The sequence below is a fragment of the Hemiscyllium ocellatum genome, chromosome 5, assembly GCF_020745735.1.
Source record: "Hemiscyllium ocellatum isolate sHemOce1 chromosome 5, sHemOce1.pat.X.cur, whole genome shotgun sequence".
NCBI classification, from domain to species: domain Eukaryota; kingdom Metazoa; phylum Chordata; class Chondrichthyes; order Orectolobiformes; family Hemiscylliidae; genus Hemiscyllium; species Hemiscyllium ocellatum.
The window spans coordinates 109508152-109526789 of record NC_083405.1 but is presented as its reverse complement, the minus strand read 5'-3'; the positions used below and the strand labels follow the sequence as shown (position 1 = coordinate 109526789).

The window sequence follows — 18638 nt, the reverse complement described above, 5'->3', positions numbered from 1 at the left end:
AAGTTGATTTTTAAGAGGAAACTATGAATGCAACTCAAATTTGGCAATATTATCCTCACTTTAGCAAAAATAACAAACCTTTTTTATAGATCTCTTTCTTTTCCTCCATCGACAGAGAATTGACCTTCTCTTGTAGCTTTTCTTTCTCAAGTTGAGCTTGATTCTTCAAATAACTTTCATCTGGACTCATTGACAAGGATAGTTGGTGTGCATTTTCCTGTAATGCAACAAAATATCACAAATTATGATAAAACAAAAAATAATCTCTCTTCAGAAATACCTGGCCTTCATGTTAAAGTGCTTTCCCTTTGAGCTAACCACCTACATGGAAAATAACAGAAACATACCACCACCAAGGAATCGAATGAAAACCGACAAAAAGAACCAAATAATATTGTGGATTTTTTTTGAAAAGAAAACCATACCAGAGAATTCTCTGGGTGTTAATATTCCTCTCCAAAAACAGGACATAAGAAATGAACCAGGAAATGCTGCATTAAGAGTGAAATTACAGAACAATTAGAGAAATATGAATCATTAAAGATATCGAAGTTAATTCGTAGACTGTGCCTGACCAACTTAACAGCAGTCTTTTGACAAAACAACTCATACATAATTCTTTAACGGAATTTGAATCATACATTTATTAACAACCATGGACCTGATGGATTGCATCCTAGGATTTTAAAGAGTATCTACAGAAATAGTAGTAATCATCCAAGAATCCTTAGGGAAAATGTTAGCATCTATAATAAAGAATGTAATGGCAGATCATTTATTAACACATGATTCAATGAAGCAGAATCAGTATGACTTCATAAAAGGGAAATCACACCTGAAAAATCTATTACAGTTCTTTGGGAAAGTAAAAAGCAGTATAGCTAAAGAGGAACCAGGAAATTATTTTGGATTTCCTAAAGGCATTTGATACGGTGTCAAACATATGACTACTCAATAATTTAAAGCCCATGGTGTTGCTGTTAGTAGCATGGACTAAATGATAGAGAGTTGGGATAAAGAGTCATTTTCAAGATGGCAAGGGTCAATGCTGGAGCCACCGTCACTGACAATTCATATTCATGACTTGAAACATGCTATCATTAAGTTTACAGATGACAAAAGCAGCTGCAAAAGTAAACAGTGAGAATGACACAAGGAGTCTCCAGAGGGACATTAGCAAGTTAAATGAGTGGACAAAAACATAGCAGATGTGGGAAAATTTGAGGTTATGTACTATGGTAGGAAGAGTAAAAGAACTGACAATTATTTATATGGGGAAAAACTGCAGAAAATTGCAGCACAGAGGAATTTGGGGGTCCTAGTGCACTCATCAAAAAAATCTAGCATCTATGCTCAGCAGATAATAGGGAAGACAAAATAGGGATGACCTTTATTTCAAAGAGAATCAAGCATAAAAATAGGGGGAAGTGTTGCTAAAACTAAATAAAGGTAGTAGTCAGACAACAGCTGGAATATTGTGATTAGTTTTGGTCCTCATCTCAGGAAAGATAGCTTGAAAATGGAGGCAGTTAAGAGAAGGCTCACTAGATTGATCCCAAGTATGGATGGATTTTCTTATGAGGAGAGATTGGGCTTGTATTCATTGGAGTTAAGAAGAATGAAAGTCCATATCAAAATGTAGAATTCGTAGGAGGTTTGACGTGGTGGATGCAGAGTGGCTATGTCTTGGGTGAGACTCTAGATGAGTACCCAAGGTCTTTTCCCCAGGATAGGGGAGTCCAAACCTAGAGGGCATAAGCTTAAGGTGAGAGGAGGAAGATTAAAGAGGGACCTGAGGAGAACCTTTTTCACACAGAGGGCAGTGCAAATATGGAATGAGCTTTTAGAGGATGTGGTAGATGCAGGTACAATTACAACATTGAAAAGACATTTGTAAAGGTACATGAATAGGAAAGATTTAGAGGGTTGTGGACCAAACACAGGCAAATGGGACTAGTTTAGTTTGGGAAGCTTGGTAGGCATGGATGGATTGGACAGAAAGGTCTGTTTCTGAGATACATGACTCTATAAACGAGGCAATCATTTAAGACAGAGATGAGGAGGAATTTTTACTCAGCGGTTAATGAATCTGTGAAATTCTTTATCACCAAAGGCTCTTGAGGCCGATCATAAAGTATACTGAAAGCCAAAATAGACTGCTATCTAACCATTAAGGGAATCAAAGGTTATGGGGATAAGGCAGGAGCTGAGGATTACCAGATCAGCCATGACATCATGGAGGAGTGGGTTTGATGGGCCAAATGTTTTTCATCCTATGGTTTTGCAATTCCCATAGCAACTGGCCTTCAAGTAACCCCAGCACATATAATACAGTTGAATACAAGCAAAGTACGGCAGACACTGGAAATCTGAAATAAAAACAGGAAATGCTAGAGCAATCCAGCAAGTCAAGCAGCATCTATGGAGTGACAAAGTTAATGTTCAGAGTCCAATATGTCTCTTCTAAAGTTTATAATGAAAATACTATAAAATACAATGTTAAACCAGTTCATCAGCAACATTTCTTCTACCATACAATCAGAATTGGGAATCTTCAAGGTCATAGTGGAGCAGCTGGTGTCCAAATGCAGCAAAATTAATTAATTAGTGTCATATATCAGCCAAACCAATGATGTGACAGATAATGACCACCTCAAATAAAAACCACCCCTGATGTTCAGTGGCATTACCAATGCTGAATTCTCCACTACCAATATTCTTGGGCTACTACTGATGAGAAAATAAACCAGACTAGAGGATGGCAGTGACAGAGTGGTAGTATCACTGGATTAATAACCCAAAACTCCAAGTTAATATTCTGGGGATATGGGTTTGAATCCCACACCGACAGATAAAGAAATTTGAAATCAGGAAGAAAAAGCTACTCTAATGGTGACCACTGCCAATTATCATAAAAACCCATGTGGATTACTACATTTTTTCAGACAAGGGAATCTGCCATTCTTACCTGGTTTAACCTGCATGTGATTCCAGATTCACAGCATTGTGGCTATAAATTAGCTGCCCTCTAGGCATTTATGAACAATCAATAAATGCTGGCCTACTTGTAACATCATCATCCCATTACTGAATTCTAATTTTTTAGCAATCAATACAGGTCAAAGGCACAGAAGTCTGCAGAGTAACTCACTTTCCTTCTTCGTAGAATCCCTCCAATATGGAAACAGGTCCTTTGGCCCGCCAAGTCCACACCGACCCTTAGAGAGTAACCCGCCTAGACTTGTTCCCCTATCCTATTACTCTACATTTCCTCTGACTAATGCACCTAACCTACACATCTCTTGAACATCATGGTTAATTTAGCTTGTTCAATTCACCTAACCTGCACAACTTTGAATTCTCCTCAAAGCCTCCCCACCATCTACAAGGCACAGGCAAGATTATGATGGAATACTTTCCCTCTTGCCTGGATGTGTGCAACTTCAAAACCATTCAAGCTCAACATCATCTAGGACAAAGCAGTCCACATGATTGGCACCCCATCCACAACCTTCACTACTGACACAATGGCACCAGTACCAACTAGAAGTGCACCACAGTAATACTTAATGGCTCCCTAAAAAGCATCTTTCAAACGTGTGAAAGTGGAAATCACCAGAAGGACAAACATAGCTGATACATGGGAACACTACCACCTATAATTGCCCTTCCAAGCCATACACCATTCTCATGGGAACTATATTGCCTTTCCTTCATTGCAGCTATATTCAGCCACTTCGCAATGCTTTAAAAGCTACGTTCTGCAGATTTCAAATTTATATCCAAATTTATATCCGCTAAGACAAGCCAAGAAATGGGAATCCTGTGCTAACCGCCTAGCGCCACATATGATCAACTCCGATTCCTGCATGAATGCTGAAAGAATCGAATCCTTCCACAATGTGTCAGATACAGACCACCAGTCAACAACCCACAAGCCAGGGACACAGCCAGAGGGCGAGAGACATTATATCCAAATTCCAAAATGGATTCAACATGCAGTTTCTCACTGAATAAATAGAATTTTGAGTAATGAATTCAACAATAATGCATTCTTTCCCACAAGAAAGGCCATGTAAATAATCTCAAAAATTCCCAGAAAACAAAATTGCTTCTCGCAATTCTTAAAGTAGCATTTAGTGTAAAAAAAAGTCAACAACAATTCATAACCAAGAATTTCCTGAGTTTATATGGAATGCTTCACAACAGAAAGTGAAGCTGAAACAGACAAAGCTTAACAGCTATTATAAAGATCCTAAACCAGGTTTGTAATTCCTTTGGCATTTACCTTGAAATAGTGTTTGACTTTATCCTGTAGGAAGTGTGGATTATCTTCCAATGACTGCTTAAACCTAGCCATGTTTTCACTGATCTGAAGCATCTCCACAGGATCACCATCATGATTCCAATTTGCAGCAATGTACTAGATTCACAGGATAGGCAAACAGAAAAAAAACACGATCAAAGAAGAATATCTAAATGCTGGCAAGTCAAATCCGATCTATAAAAAGCAACATTATTACAGTTTTAAAAAATTAGGCAACATTATAACTGAATAAATTATTTTCTTATCCAGTAAGGCAATTTTCCTTTCAAATTCAAGATTGATTATTCAAGTTTATGTTCACAGTGCAGTTTTTGCAGAAATCCAAGCTCTCTACGTTCTTTTCCTATGATGTGAGTTCTAAAACTAGACAGCAAAGGTTTAAGGTGAGCCTGAAGGGTAATGCTTTTATGTAGAGGGTAGTGCATGTACAGAACTAGGTGCCAGAGGAAGTGGTGGAGGCTAGCCAAATTATGACTTTTAAAAGGCATCTGAATGGATATGTGAATAGGAAGGGTTTAGAAGAATATGGCTCAAATGCTAGCAAATGAGACTGGGTCGGATTAGGATGTCTGGTCAGCATGGGCGAGTTGGACTGAAAGGTCTGTTTCCGTGCTGTATGCTTTTATGATATCTACACTTTGCTTTCTGGCATTCAGACAATTTTGTTTCCACAATGTGGAATTGTTACCGAACAGCAGTTTAAAATGTGTTGCTGAAGAATTAATTTTAACCACTTTAAAACATTCCCTTTCAATATTTCAGAATTAACTAATTCTCATCACACTGGGCAGTGCTGAACAATAAAGTAGGTTGTTAGTTTCTAGCACCATCTTGTGGTATACTGACTGGAAATACGCTCAACCATGTACTGTAAGTATTGACTGGGTGTCACATCAGTTTCGAACGCCATCTTGTGGCTGAAGTAGAAAAAAGAAACTTACTGATGCCAATGCAAGTCCAAAATTGGTGGTCTGGTGTTTCAACTGAATTTCAATCTTGTGAAGGAGTGCTTCAATCCTTTCTTGCTCAAAACCATTCCTTTTATTCATAAAGATAAAGAGAAATATATTTTCATAAAAAGTATATTTTAACCATCTGAATAAACATCTGGGCAAATATTTATAATAATGTCTGCTTCTGACATGTCTATTGAATCTTTAGCTTGGTAACCTATCAATTCTATTCAATCACTGTCAAACAGATTGCTCATTTTTTATGCCAAGAAATTCAGTCAGATTGGCCTGTGATCATGAACTGGCTGCAGGCAACAACTCCAAACAAACTGGATGGGCCAGAGTTCAGCAAACCCAATATTACACTCAAGGTTTGATTAACATATGAAAGAAACTATTAAAACTATATTTCACAATACGTCACATAGAACCCATTGTAGATACGTATGTTATTCACATCTAAATTTGCAGGCTCTTTTTTGAAACGCATCAACACTGGTGATGGAAATTTCAAATTATTACATTTGACCCAGACAAAAAGAAAGACTGATCGCTGTTTGTACAAATGTCTTTCCTCTAGTGAAAAAGGCATTGGCCTTTCTTCAGTATCATCCCACAAAGGAAAATTGAGATATCTGAGACAGGAAAGGAACATACTGGGTAGGTAAATGTGTGGCATCAATATGGCATTAAATGTTATAACTTCAATAAGTTGTTCTTCTGTAATTAAACAAAAACACAAGTTTACAGAATAGGCTACATACTCAATTACTTCATCTATAACTTTGGCGATGATCTCTTTCACAACTTTAATGTCTTGTTCTGCGATACCTTGTAACCCTATGGTAAAGCAAGCCTCTCTTGTGCTGCCATCATATCTGAAAAACAAAACATATTTACTTTAAGTGATAACAGAATCCACAAGACTCAGCTGGCACTTGTTTGGCAAAAAATAGCAGCATCAATAATACAAATTAAATCAATGTGACTTTTTTTGTATTTTATCAAATTAATTCTCTTTTCTAAGATTCCTTCAACAACAACCAACACATTAAGAAACTTGTCAAATTCCTTTTCCATGACATGATTGTGAGGAACCCACCCTGGATGTAATTTGGTGCTTTTAGTATCTGAACTATGCTTGTTCATACTAGCATCCCATGATTTGTTGGCAAAGCTACATAAAGCATCAAGCAGGGCAGCATACATGTTTGCACACTTTGTGAAAAATAAATTATCCATAAACTCCATTCAGTGTATGATTGTGTAAGCCTAGTTAAAGCACATATCCAGAAGGTTAAATTACAAACTTTAGACAACCGGTCTTAACTGTCACTTATTTGCAGGTACTTCTTTATTCCATTGGTCCCACATCAGTAATTTTTTTATCCTGTGGACCACCAGGAAGGCCACTCATTCCAAACATTATTGATCTGCAACTTCACTCCACCCTCATCCATCCAACCATAGTCATGGACATACACTAAAACCTTCGAAAGTTACCACAGACATTAATTTTATTGTGTCAACCATGTAGACTCGTACCACAATGAATCTTATGGCTTGGGTTTTCACAGGAACTATTTTCAAATCTTGCTACTACACAGTTTCATTGTTGGGCATTTCGACATTCAGGGGGTTTTCATCCATATTACCAATGTGACTAATCAATGTTCATGACTCTAAAGTGGCATCACTGGAAACAGGAAATTTAGGCATCAAGACCTTTTCGAAGTCTGAGCAGTTTTGTTCTTTGGAGCAATTTGATTTGGCTCACTAAGTGCATTTCCATGTGTTACATTTTTGCTGAGCAAATGCTGCCATCTATTTTGACACATGTTTGAAATTTCAAGTCAGTGTCTGGTCACTGTTCTCATGGTGTATTTAGCATTAGGTATCTTTCTCAGGGCAGGTTTTTTCTCCATTCTCACAGCAATCTTTCAGTAAATAGAATTCCCTCACTGCAGTATTATTTGACAAGCTAGCAAAAGTTTTAGCTCAAAACCAGTTTTTCAATTTATTTCTTTTTGCAAGTAGATCCAATTCTCTTCACTATTTTCCATGTGCAGTCGACTCAGAGGAGCTCCTAGGCAACACAATTAGTATTCCTTGCTTGTTCCTACATGCTCACTTAAGGTGAGTTAAGACATGTATTTCTGAGGCGAATATTCCAAATACAAACACTGCATTTCTTACCTTCTATGCAGATTATAACTCCAAACATTTTCAACGATGTGAGATCAACACATACATTGTCATCTACAGTAATCTTACAAAAGATTAACAATAATCTTAATCTCATTCATTAAAATAAACATTACAATATAAAGCAAGGAACATGCCAAAACTGATCACTTACCCAACAACAGGAGCAAAGTCAGTGCCAATGTGGGCATCAATCAATGCTTTGTAAAAGGGAGAGTTGGGTCCAGAAACCAACAGAGATGACAAAAGATTCAGTGTGAATGCTTCAAAGCTATCGGTTATGCTGTGGGAAGACATAACTGTAAAACATAAATTTTGAATAAAGAATTCCCCGCCAAAATTCTTTAAACACAGGAAAGTAGAGCTATCAGGTTTACATTAAAGAATCCATGAAGTTGATTCCAACTAACATAATAAATAGCGGATGTGAAAGATTAAGACATTGTTGTGGCTCTGTTCGCCGAGCTAGGAATTTGTTTGCAGACGCTTCGTCCCCTGTCTAGGTGACATCCTCAGTGCTTGGGAGCCTCTTGTGAAGCGCTTCTGTGACCTTTCCTCCGGCATTTGTAGTGGTTTGAATCTGCCGCTTCCGGTTGTCAGTTCCAGCCGTCCATTTCAGTGGTCGGTATATTGGGTCCAGATCGATGTGCTTATTGATTGAATCTGTGGATGAGTGCCATGCCTCTAGGAATTCCCTGGCTGTTCTGTTTGGCTTGTCCTATAATAGTAGTGTTGTCCCAGTCAAATTCATGTTGCTTGTCATCTGCGTGTGTGGCTACTAAGGATAGCTGGTCATGTCATTTCGTGACTAGTTGGTGTTCATGGATGTGGATCGTTAGCTGTCTTCAAGAGCATTTCCGAACTGACAGCCAGACTACTGCGACCACTAGGACTCAACAGCACACAAACCAACAGCCACTCTCAGACAACAACTCACCAGAACGAAGGACCCGATACCCAGCATGGAGCAAAACCAACGTAATGTACAAAATCCCATGCAATGACTGTACAAAACACTACATAGGACAAACAGGAAGACAGCTAATAACACTACTATTATAGGACAAGCCAAACAGAGAACAGCCAGGGAATTCCGAGAGGCATGGCACTCATCCACAGATTCAATCAATAAGCACATCGATCTGGACCCAATATACCGACCACTGAAATGGACAGCTGGAACTAACAACCGGAAGCGGCAGATTCAAACCACTATAAATGCCGGAGGAAAGATCACAGAAGCGCTTCACAGGAGGCTCCCAAGCACTGAGGATGTCACCTAGACAGGGGATGAAGCGTCTGCAACACAAATTCCCAGCTCAGCGAACTGAACCACAACAACGAGCACCCAATCTACAAATCTTCTCACAAATTAAGACACTGTTGCTCATAAATTTAAAAAACATAAATACATCCACAATCGTCAGAAGCTGCAAAGGAAACTGACTAAATTGGGATTTTATCCAGAGTTTCAAAAATACCCCATGGATGATAGATATCACTCAAATTATACGAATAGAGAAATGATAAAAAGACATGCAAGTTGTTGGAGGGAATCTTGAGGGACAGGATGTACATGTATTTGGAAAGGCAAGGACTTATTCAGGATAGTCAGCATGACTTTGTGCGTGGGAAACCATGTCTCACAAACTTGATTGAATTTATCTGAAGAAGTAACAAAGAAGATTGATGAGGGCAGAGCAGTAGATGTGATCTATATGGACTTCAGTAAGGCGTTTGACAAGGTTCCCCATGGGAGACAGGTTAGCAAGGTTAGATCTCATGGAACATAGGGAGAACTAGCCATTTGGATACAGAAGTGGCTCAAAGGTAGAAGACAGAGGGTGGTGGTGCAAGGTTGCTTTTCAGACTGGAGGCCTGTCACCAGTGGAGTGCCACAAGGATCAGTGCTGGGTCCTCTACTTTGTCATTTACATAAATGATTTGGATGCGAAAATAAGAGGTACAGTTAGTAAGTTTGCAGATGACACCAAAATTGGAGGTGTAGTGGACAGCGAAGAGGGTTACCTCAGATTACAACAGGATCTGGACAAGATGGGCCAATGGGCTGAGAAGTGGCAGATGGAATTTAATTCAGATAAATGCGAGGTGTTGCATTTTAGGAAAGCAAATCTTAGTAGGACTTATACACTTAATGGTAAGGTCCTAGGGAGTGTTGCTGAGCAAAGAGATCTTGGAGTGCAGGTTCATAGCTCCTTGAAAGTGGAGTTGCAGGTAGATAGGATAGTGAAGAAGGCGTTTGATATGCTTTCCTTTATTGGTCAGAGTATTGAGTGCAGGAGTTGGGAGATCATGTTGTGGCTGTACAGGACATTGATTAGGTCACTGTTGGAATATTGCGTGCAATTCTGGTCTCCTTCCTATCGGAAAGATGTTGTGAAACTTGAAAAGGATTCAGGAAAGATTTACAAGGATGTTGCCAGGGTTGAAGGATTTGAGCTATTGGGAGAGACTGAAGAGGCTGGGGCTGTTTTCCCCGGAGCGTCGGAAGCTGAGGGGTGACCTTATAGAGGTTTACAAAATTTTGAGGGGCATGGATAGGATAAATAAAGTCTTTTCCCTGGGGTCGGGAGTCCAGAACTAGAGGGCATAGGTTTAGAGTGAGAGGGGAAAGATATAAAAGAGCCCTAAGGGGCAACTCTTTCATGCAGAGGGTGGTACGTGTATGGAATGAGCTGCCAGAGGACGTGGTGGAAGCTGGTACAATTGCAACATTTAAGAGGTATTTGGATGGGTAGGAAGGGTTTGGAGGGATCTGGGCCGGGAGCTGGCAGGTGGGACTAGATTGGGTTGGGATATCTGGTCGGCATGGACGGTTTGGACAGAAGGGTCTGTTTCCATGCTGTACATCTCTATGACTCTATGACATGCAGTAACTCTCCACAATATCTTAGCAAAGAAAAGCTTCTGAAAATCTAGAGCTGTGATGAAAACATTATCATGTATGATACAGCCAGGATGTTTAGAACAGCTCTAAAATAAATTCTACAGATCAAATAAGAGTTAGGAGCTACCTTACAAACTTATTCCAAATATTCAATTATTTTTTTTCCCAAGAGGGTGTGTTGTATCGTGGAAGTTTGAGAAATAATGTGGATATCTCCAGGTAATTCAGTCAACAGAAAATTAAACACTTTTAAACTTGAAATTGTGAATTTTCTTTGAAGAAATGTTACATCATCTCAGAAAAAGCTGTGTAATACAAGGCTCCTTTCAATACTATGAAAAGTGCTACAGAAATTGCAGAATTTATTTATGGAAAAGTGCTAAATGTTCTTCAACGTATTGTAACCTTTAGTCACTATATGCTTAGAGCAAAGAGCCAGAAGAGTCATACAGCATGGAAACAGTCCTTTCGGACCAAATTAGACATGCCAACCAGGCATCTGATCTCATCCCATTTGCTAGCATTTTGCCCATATCTCTCTAAACCCATTCCATTCACATTCACCAGACGTGTTTAAATGCCGTAATTGTATCTGCCTCTACCTCCTCTGACACCTCATTCCATGTCACACCACCCACTGCATGAAAACTTTGCACCTCAGGACCCTTTTAAATCTTTCCCTTCTCACCTTAAACCTACGCCCACTAGTTTTGAATTCCCTCATGGTTGGAAAAAAACCGTGGCTATTCACCGAATCTATGCCCCTCATGATTTTATAAATCTCTATAAGGTCACCCTTCAGCCTACAGGGAAAACACACCAGCCTATTCAGCCACTCCCTATAACTCAAACTCTCCTGACCAGGTAAAAATAAAATCCTTGTAAATCTTTTCTGAAGTTTAACGTTCTTCCTAAAAAAAATAAGGGCAATCAGATTTGAACGTAGTATTCCAAAAGTGGCCTCACCATTGTTCTGTACAGCCACAACATGACATCCCAACTCATACACTCAATGCTCTGACCAATGAAGACAAGCATGTCACATGCCTTCTTCACCAGCCTGTCTATCTGTTACTCCACTTTCAAGGAACTATGCACTTGTACCCCTAGGTTTCTTTGTTCGTCAACACTCCCCATTGCCCTATCATCAATTGTATAAATCCTGTTCTGGTTTACCGTACCAAAATGCAATACCGCACATTTATCGAAATTAAACTCCAACTGCTTCTCCTTGATCCACTGGCCCATATGATCAAGGTCCCGTTGTACTCAGATATCTTTTTCGCTGTCCACTACACCATCTATTTTGGTGATATTTGCAAACTTACTAACCATACCTCCTCTACTCACATGCAAATCATTTTTATAAATGACGAAAATCAATGGACCCAGCATTGATCCCTGTGGTATAGCAATAGTCACTGCCCTCCAATCCAAAAAGCAATCCTCTACTATTACCCTTTGTCTCCTAACTTCAAGCCAATTTTGTATCCAATTGGCTAGCTCCCCCTGGATTCCATGTGATCTAACCTTACTAACCAGTCAACCATGTGGAACCTTATCAAATGCTTTAGCGCAATCCATGTAGACAACATCTACAGCTTTGCCTTCAATAATCCTCTTTGTCACCTCTTCAAAAGAACTCAATCAAGTTAGTGAGACATGATTTCCCACACACAAAGCCATGTTGACTATCCTTGATCAGTCCTTGCCTTTCCAAATACATGTAAATCCTGTCTCTCAGGATTCCCTCCAATAAATTAACCACCAATGACATCAGGCTCACTGGCTTTTCCTTAAAACCTTTCTTAAATAGTCGACCTCCAATTTTCTGGTAGTGCCCCGTGGCTATTTGATGATACAAATACCTGAGCAACGGACACAACAATCACTTCCTTAGCTTATGGTCAATATCATAATTGGGTTAGGATATTAAAATGCTTAATGTACCAATAGAATTATAAATATGCTTACTCGCCCAATAAGAAGCTCACACTGTATATGGTTTGTTTAGCAGGATCAGGAGCCATTGAATCAGGCCCACAATTCACATGGCATTCTCTCTAAAAAAAAAAGCAAATGCAAAAAAAATTACACTGCATACTCTAGGAAAAAAAGATTTAGCACTTTTGTTAAAATTAGTAATCTATTTTATCATGATAAATTGCAACAACAGATTATAATTCATAGTTTCTTTCACACATACCATCCTAGGAAACTTAGAGACAAAGGAAAGTACTACCAAGAAACACTCGCTTAGCGATAAACTCACTGACACTCAGTCAGAGCGCTGCTAGGACTACTTAGCTCATGAACTCACTTCAGCCTTGGTTCAAAAGTGGATAAAATAACTGACTTCCCAGTGAGATGAGAGTGACTACCCTCAAAAATTAAGGAGTTCTAGCAGCACTAAAGTCAATTGAATTGTGGGGGAAACCTTTCCACTAAATTAGCTAAAATGAACTTTAAAGTGGATGACAGAATAATTAACAATGAGAAACAAGGAGCAATAGAATTAGAATTTGAACAAGTATATTGCACATTTCTTCAAAGCAGAATACGCCAAAAGCTTTGCTAGAATAAGGAAAATCAAGTCGGGGGAGGGCGAGATGTGGAGAGAAACATGGGTCGGGGTGGGGGCAGGGGAGATGTGGAGAATAACAATCATCAGATTAAGATGTTGAAAATGCGAACGCAAGTAAAGACTTCATAAGCACAGTCTGCATTTTAGATCTTAATTTAAAAAAAAAGTGGCTGCTGACACAGTCAATACATAAGTTGTAACATTCCAAAATGCCCTAGATCATGGATAGGTCCAAGTCAATTAAAAATGCACACGTATGGGCCAAAGAGCTTTTCACCGTGTTATAGTTCTATGTCAATGATACACTCCTTGTTAAAGAAAGAAAGGAAATATAAAGAAGAAAACAAAGACAGTTAGCCAAACATATGTCATTATGAAAATAATACAATCCATTCTTAAAAAGATAGCAGCAGAACATCTTTTAAAAATCATGAGTTATTATTAGGACAGCACAATGGCTCATTGAGTAGCGATGCTGCCTCACAGAACCAGGAATCTGGGTTCAATTCCAGCCTCAGACGACTGCGTGGAATTTGCACATTCTCCCCGTGTCTATTCAGGTTTCCACTCACAGTCCAAATATGTGCAGGCTAGACCATGCTAAATTGTCCAGTGCCCAGGTAAGTGCAGGCTAGTCAGATCAGCCATGGGAAATGTAGGATTATGGGAGAGGGTGATGCTCTTCGGAAGGTTGGTGTGGAATCAATAAGCCAAATGACCTGCTTCCACAATGTAAGGATGCTATGATTCTCTGATTCTATGTCCTTGGCCATGCGTCAAAAATGTTAGCATGCAAATATAGCAAGTAAATGGAATATTGGATGTTACTGCATGAGACATAGCATATAACAACAGGGAAACCTTTTTACAACTGTACAGGGCATAGGTGGCACCCAACAAATAACATGTACATTACTGGTTTCCTTACGAGAGGAAGCAGCTGACAGAAGGTACACCAGGCTGATTCCTGTAATGAAGGATTTGTGTTATGGTGAAAGTTTGGAATTTAAAATAATGAGCAGTATTTCATTGAAACGTATGACACTTTAAGGTGGCTTTAGGGGTTAGATTCTGAGACTGATCCAGAAACTAGGATACACGGTTTAAAACTGAAGTGCAGAGGGGTGGGGGTCCCACCAATCTAAAACGGAGATGAGAAGAAATCTATTCATTTAGAGAGTGTTGCTAAGTCTTTGGAATTCTATTCCACAACAAGCAGGAGGTTAAATGATTGAATGTATCCAAGGCTGAGAGATAGATAAGGGATAAAGCCATAATCAGATCGGCTATGATCTCTTTGAATAGCACAGCAGGCTGAATGGACTATTTGAATTCCTTCCAATCTTGTGATCTGACTAGAACTAGTTGCTGTTCCTTCATGGTTATTGGGTCAGAAATATGGATCCACTTTCAGAAGAGCACTGGTGGACATCTATGTCAGGTGTACTGCAGGGAAGTGGCTCACTACCACCATCTTCTCTTGGACTATAAGGAATGGGCAACAAGGACTTCAGCAAGATTAAATGCACTTCTATCTTTAATTTCTTCACCAAAATCACAGCCAATTTGCTTAGTTTGCTACATGACCAGCATATGCTTCAGAATAATGGATTAGTAGTGCTGGAAGAGCATAGCAGTTCAGGCAGCATTCAAGGAGCCGCAAAATCGAAGTTTCGGGCAAAAGTCCTTTATCAGGAATAAAGGCAGTGAGCCTGAAGCGTGGAGAGAAGCTCGAGGAGGGTGGGGGTGGGGACAAAGTAGTATAGAGTACAATGAGTGAGTGGGGGAGGGGATGAAGCTGATAGGTCAGGGAGGAGAGGATGCAGTGGATAGGGGGAAAAGGAGATAGGCAGGTAGGACAAGTCGTGGGGACAGTGCTGAGCTGGAAGTTTGGAACTAGGGTGAGGTGGGGGAAGGGGAAATGAGGAAACTGTTGAAGTCCACATTGATGCCCTGGGGTTGAAGTGTTCCAAGGTGGAAGATGAGGCATTCTTCCTCCAGGTATCTGGTGGTGAGGCAGTGACGGTGAAAGGAGGCCCAGGACCTCCATGTCCTCGGCAGAGTGGGAGGGGGAGTTGAAATGTTGGGCCACGGGGTTGTGTGGTTGATTGGTGCGGGTGTCCCGGAGATGTTCCCTAAAGCGCTCTGCTAGGAGGCGCCCTGTCTCCCCAATGTAGAGGAGACCGCATCGGGAGCAATGGATACCATAAATGACCCTCATCACCTCAGGAGATCTCCCACCCACAGCTTCCAACCTCATAGTCCGGGAACCCCAAACTGCCCGGTTCTACCTCCTTCCCAAGATCCACAAGCCTGACCACCCTGGCCAACCCATTGTCTCAGCATGCTCCTGCCCCACTGAACCCATCTCTACCTACCTCAACACCATCCTATCCCCCATAGTCCAGGAACTCCCCACATACTTTCAAGACACCACCCACACCCTCCACTTCCTCCAAGACTTCCATTTCCCCGGCCCCCAACGCCTCATGTTCACCATGAATATCCAATCCCTCTACACCTCCATTACAAGGGCCTCCAAGCCCTCCGTTTTTGCCTCTCCAGACGTCCCCAACAGTTCCCTTCCACCGACACTCTCATTCGGTTGGCCGAACTGGTCCTCGTTTGGCCAAACTGGCCGAAATTTAACAATTTCTCATTTGAATCCTCCCACTTCCTCCAGACCAAAGGGGTAGCCATGGGCACACGTATGGGCCCCAGCTACACCTGTCTCTTTGTTGGCTACGTAGAACAGTTGATCTTCCATAATTACACCGGCACCACTCCCCACCTCTTCCTCCGCTACATTGATGACTGCATTGGCGCCACCTCGTGCTCCCGCGAGGAGGTTGAGAATTCATCAACTTCACCAACACATTCCACCCTGACCTTAAATTTACCTGGACCTCTCCATCTCCATTAATGACGACAGACTTGACACTGACATTTTTTACAAACCCACCGACTCTCTCAGCTACCTGGATTACACCTCTTTCCACCCTACCTCTTGCAAAACTGCCAACCCGTATTCCCAATTCCTCCTCCTCCACCGTATCTGCTCCCAGGAGGACCGGTTCCACCACAGAACACACCAGATGGCCTCCTTCTTTAGAGACCGCAATTTTCCTTCTCACGTGGTTAAAGATGCCCTCCAACGCTCCTCGTCCACATCCCGCACCATCACCCTCAGACCCCACCCCTCCAACCGTAACAAGGACAGAACGCCCCTGGTGCTCATCTTCCACCCTACAAATCTTTGATAAACCAAATCATCCGTCGACATTTCCGCCACCTCCAAAAAACCCCACCACCAGGGATATATTTCCCTCCCCACCCCTTTCCGCCTTCCGCAAAGACCGTTCCCTCTGTGACTACCTGGTCAGGTCCACGCCCTTCTACAACCCACCCTCCCATCCTGGAACTTTCCCCTGCCACCGCAGGAACTGTAAAACCTGCGCCCACACCTCCTCCCTCACCTCCATCCAAGGCCCTAAAGGAGCCTTCCACATCAATCAAAGTTTTACCTGCACATCCACTAATATCATTTATGGTATCCATTGCTCCCGATGCGGTCTCCTCTACATTGGGGAGACAGGGCGCCTCCTAGCAGAGCGCTTTAGGGAACATCTCCAGGACACCCGCACCAATCAACTACACCACCCCGTGGCCCAACATTTCAACTCCCCCTCCCACTCTGCCCAGGACATGGAGGTCCTGGGCCTCCTTCACCACCGCTCCCTCACCACCAGATGCCTGGAGGAAGAACGCCTCCTCTTCCGCCTCGGAATACTTCAACCCCAGGGCATCAATGCTGACTTCAACAGTTTCCTCATTTCCCCTTCCCCCACCTCACCCTAGTTCCAAACTTCCAGCTCAGCACTGTCCCCATGACTTGTCCAGACTTGTCCTACCTGCCTATCTCCTTTTCCACCTATCCACTCCACCTTCTCCTCCCTGACCTATCACCTTCATCCCCTTCCCCATTGTACTCTATGCTACTTTCTCTCCACCCCCACCCTCCTCTAGCTTATTTCTCCACGCTTTGGGCTCACTGCCTTTATTCCTAATGAAGGGCTTTTGCCTGAAACGTCAATTTCGCTGCTCCTTGGATGCTGCCTGAACTGCTGTGCTCTTCCAGCACCACTAATCCAAAATCTGGTTTCCAGCATCTGCAGTCATTGTTTTTATCTGCTTCAGAATAATGTCAACAGTTATATGTTCAATTCCCATTCCAGAAAATGCATTTTTGGTGCTTGCTTTCTTAACCAGACTGATAGTTAGTGAAAGCCAATAGAAAACCACCATATTAAACTGGGTAACAAAGGCAGCCAAATCAGATCTGTAAATGGCAATGAATAAAAGTTACTGATCAATTTGAACAAAAATTGTTTTGACTTTTGTTACAACAAACAAGAATAGCTAACTTACATTAATTTCTCTCATGCGTTTCTTTATGGCCTCTCCAAGTCTCTGTTCTTGTCAAAGCATCTGCTCCTTTCATGACTTAAGGGCATTCCAAAGTACTTCTCAACACTTAAGTACTTTTAATGGGTGACTGCCATCTATTGTTACTTCATTATACACAGTCTGTTTCTTGCACCACACTGATATTGCTTAGTGGCATTATCAGTGAAATATATTCATTGTTGAAATACTGCGAAGTAGATCAGCCAGTTTGTAAACAGAATGAACAGTGCTGATCAACATGAAACAGCAACGAGATAACAGCAGACATTCTGCTTTTGGATGAACTCCTTGATCTTTTTACATAATGCCAATAAATATTTTATGTCCGCACGAGTACGCACCTTGGTTTAATATTTTGTCCAGCAGTACAGTGATCCTCTAGTGCGACATTGAATTATCAACCCAGAGTATGCATCAAGTCTCTGGTGTAGAGTTTGAAACCAACAAACTTCTCATTCAGAATCAAGAATCATTGAAGCCAGTTTTCAATTATGGTATGAAGATTAAATCCAAAAAATAGTGAATTAGTTATATATAAACATTTTAAAAAACTGGTCATTTCCTTTTAGGGTTTAAAAACTATGCGAAGTACTAACTTAGTGATTTCTAATGCTTGCTTTGGAACAGTGGTTTCATTCTCCTTGAAGCACTGCAGGCCTTGTGATAATAATACAATGAAATGGTAGGAAATGTCATATCACTGACACAGCAGCAATGAAGACTGTGACTGACCATCACCACATTCCTTTTCCTTGACAAAAAACTAACACTGACATTTTCGTATTATGTTTAACTCTAGTGTATCGCACATTGACAATGCAGATATTTGTTCAGAAATAGCAAACATAATCTTTACTTACCGGTTCACTCCAGCGAGACTGTTTAGGAACTGAAGTACCAGGTTCAATTTTACTGAATTTACAAAGTGCCTCATCCTGGATTTGTTGAAGGTGTTGCTCCAGCGGCAGATCACCATAAGTAAAGAACCTGGAATGAATAGGTACATACAAAGAAAACTCTCAAGCTATTTTATAATCAATGCATTTTCAGAGTTTAGAATTCTTTCCAATGAAACCTTGGAGACTGATTCCCACAATGGCTTGACAAGTCCAACCAAACAGACTAAAATGATTAGAAACTGTGTTTCACGTTAGCTAACATCATGCAAATAAATCATGCAAATCAGTGTATTGA

At 40.9% G+C, this 18638-nt stretch overlaps 1 protein-coding gene across 3 annotated transcripts in view; it reads right to left on the bottom strand.

Moving 5' to 3' along the window:
- pitrm1 (pitrilysin metallopeptidase 1) overlaps nt 1-18638 on the bottom strand; it is a 65073-nt gene that overhangs the window by 32045 nt on the left and 14390 nt on the right. For 2 of the 3 annotated variants that reach the window (XM_060825098.1, XM_060825099.1), the window contains exons 8-14: nt 18305-18431; nt 12368-12456; nt 7640-7768; nt 6045-6158; nt 5269-5365; nt 4289-4423; nt 79-217 (exon numbers count right to left, since the gene is read on the bottom strand). In XM_060825098.1, the coding sequence (XP_060681081.1) occupies nt 79-217; nt 4289-4423; nt 5269-5365; nt 6045-6158; nt 7640-7768; nt 12368-12456; nt 18305-18431 (830 nt within the window). Of the gene's footprint in view, nt 1-78; nt 218-4288; nt 4424-5268; nt 5366-6044; nt 6159-7639; nt 7785-12367; nt 12457-18304; nt 18432-18638 lie in introns of those variants that run through there. The other variant, XM_060825100.1, reaches the window with a different exon arrangement.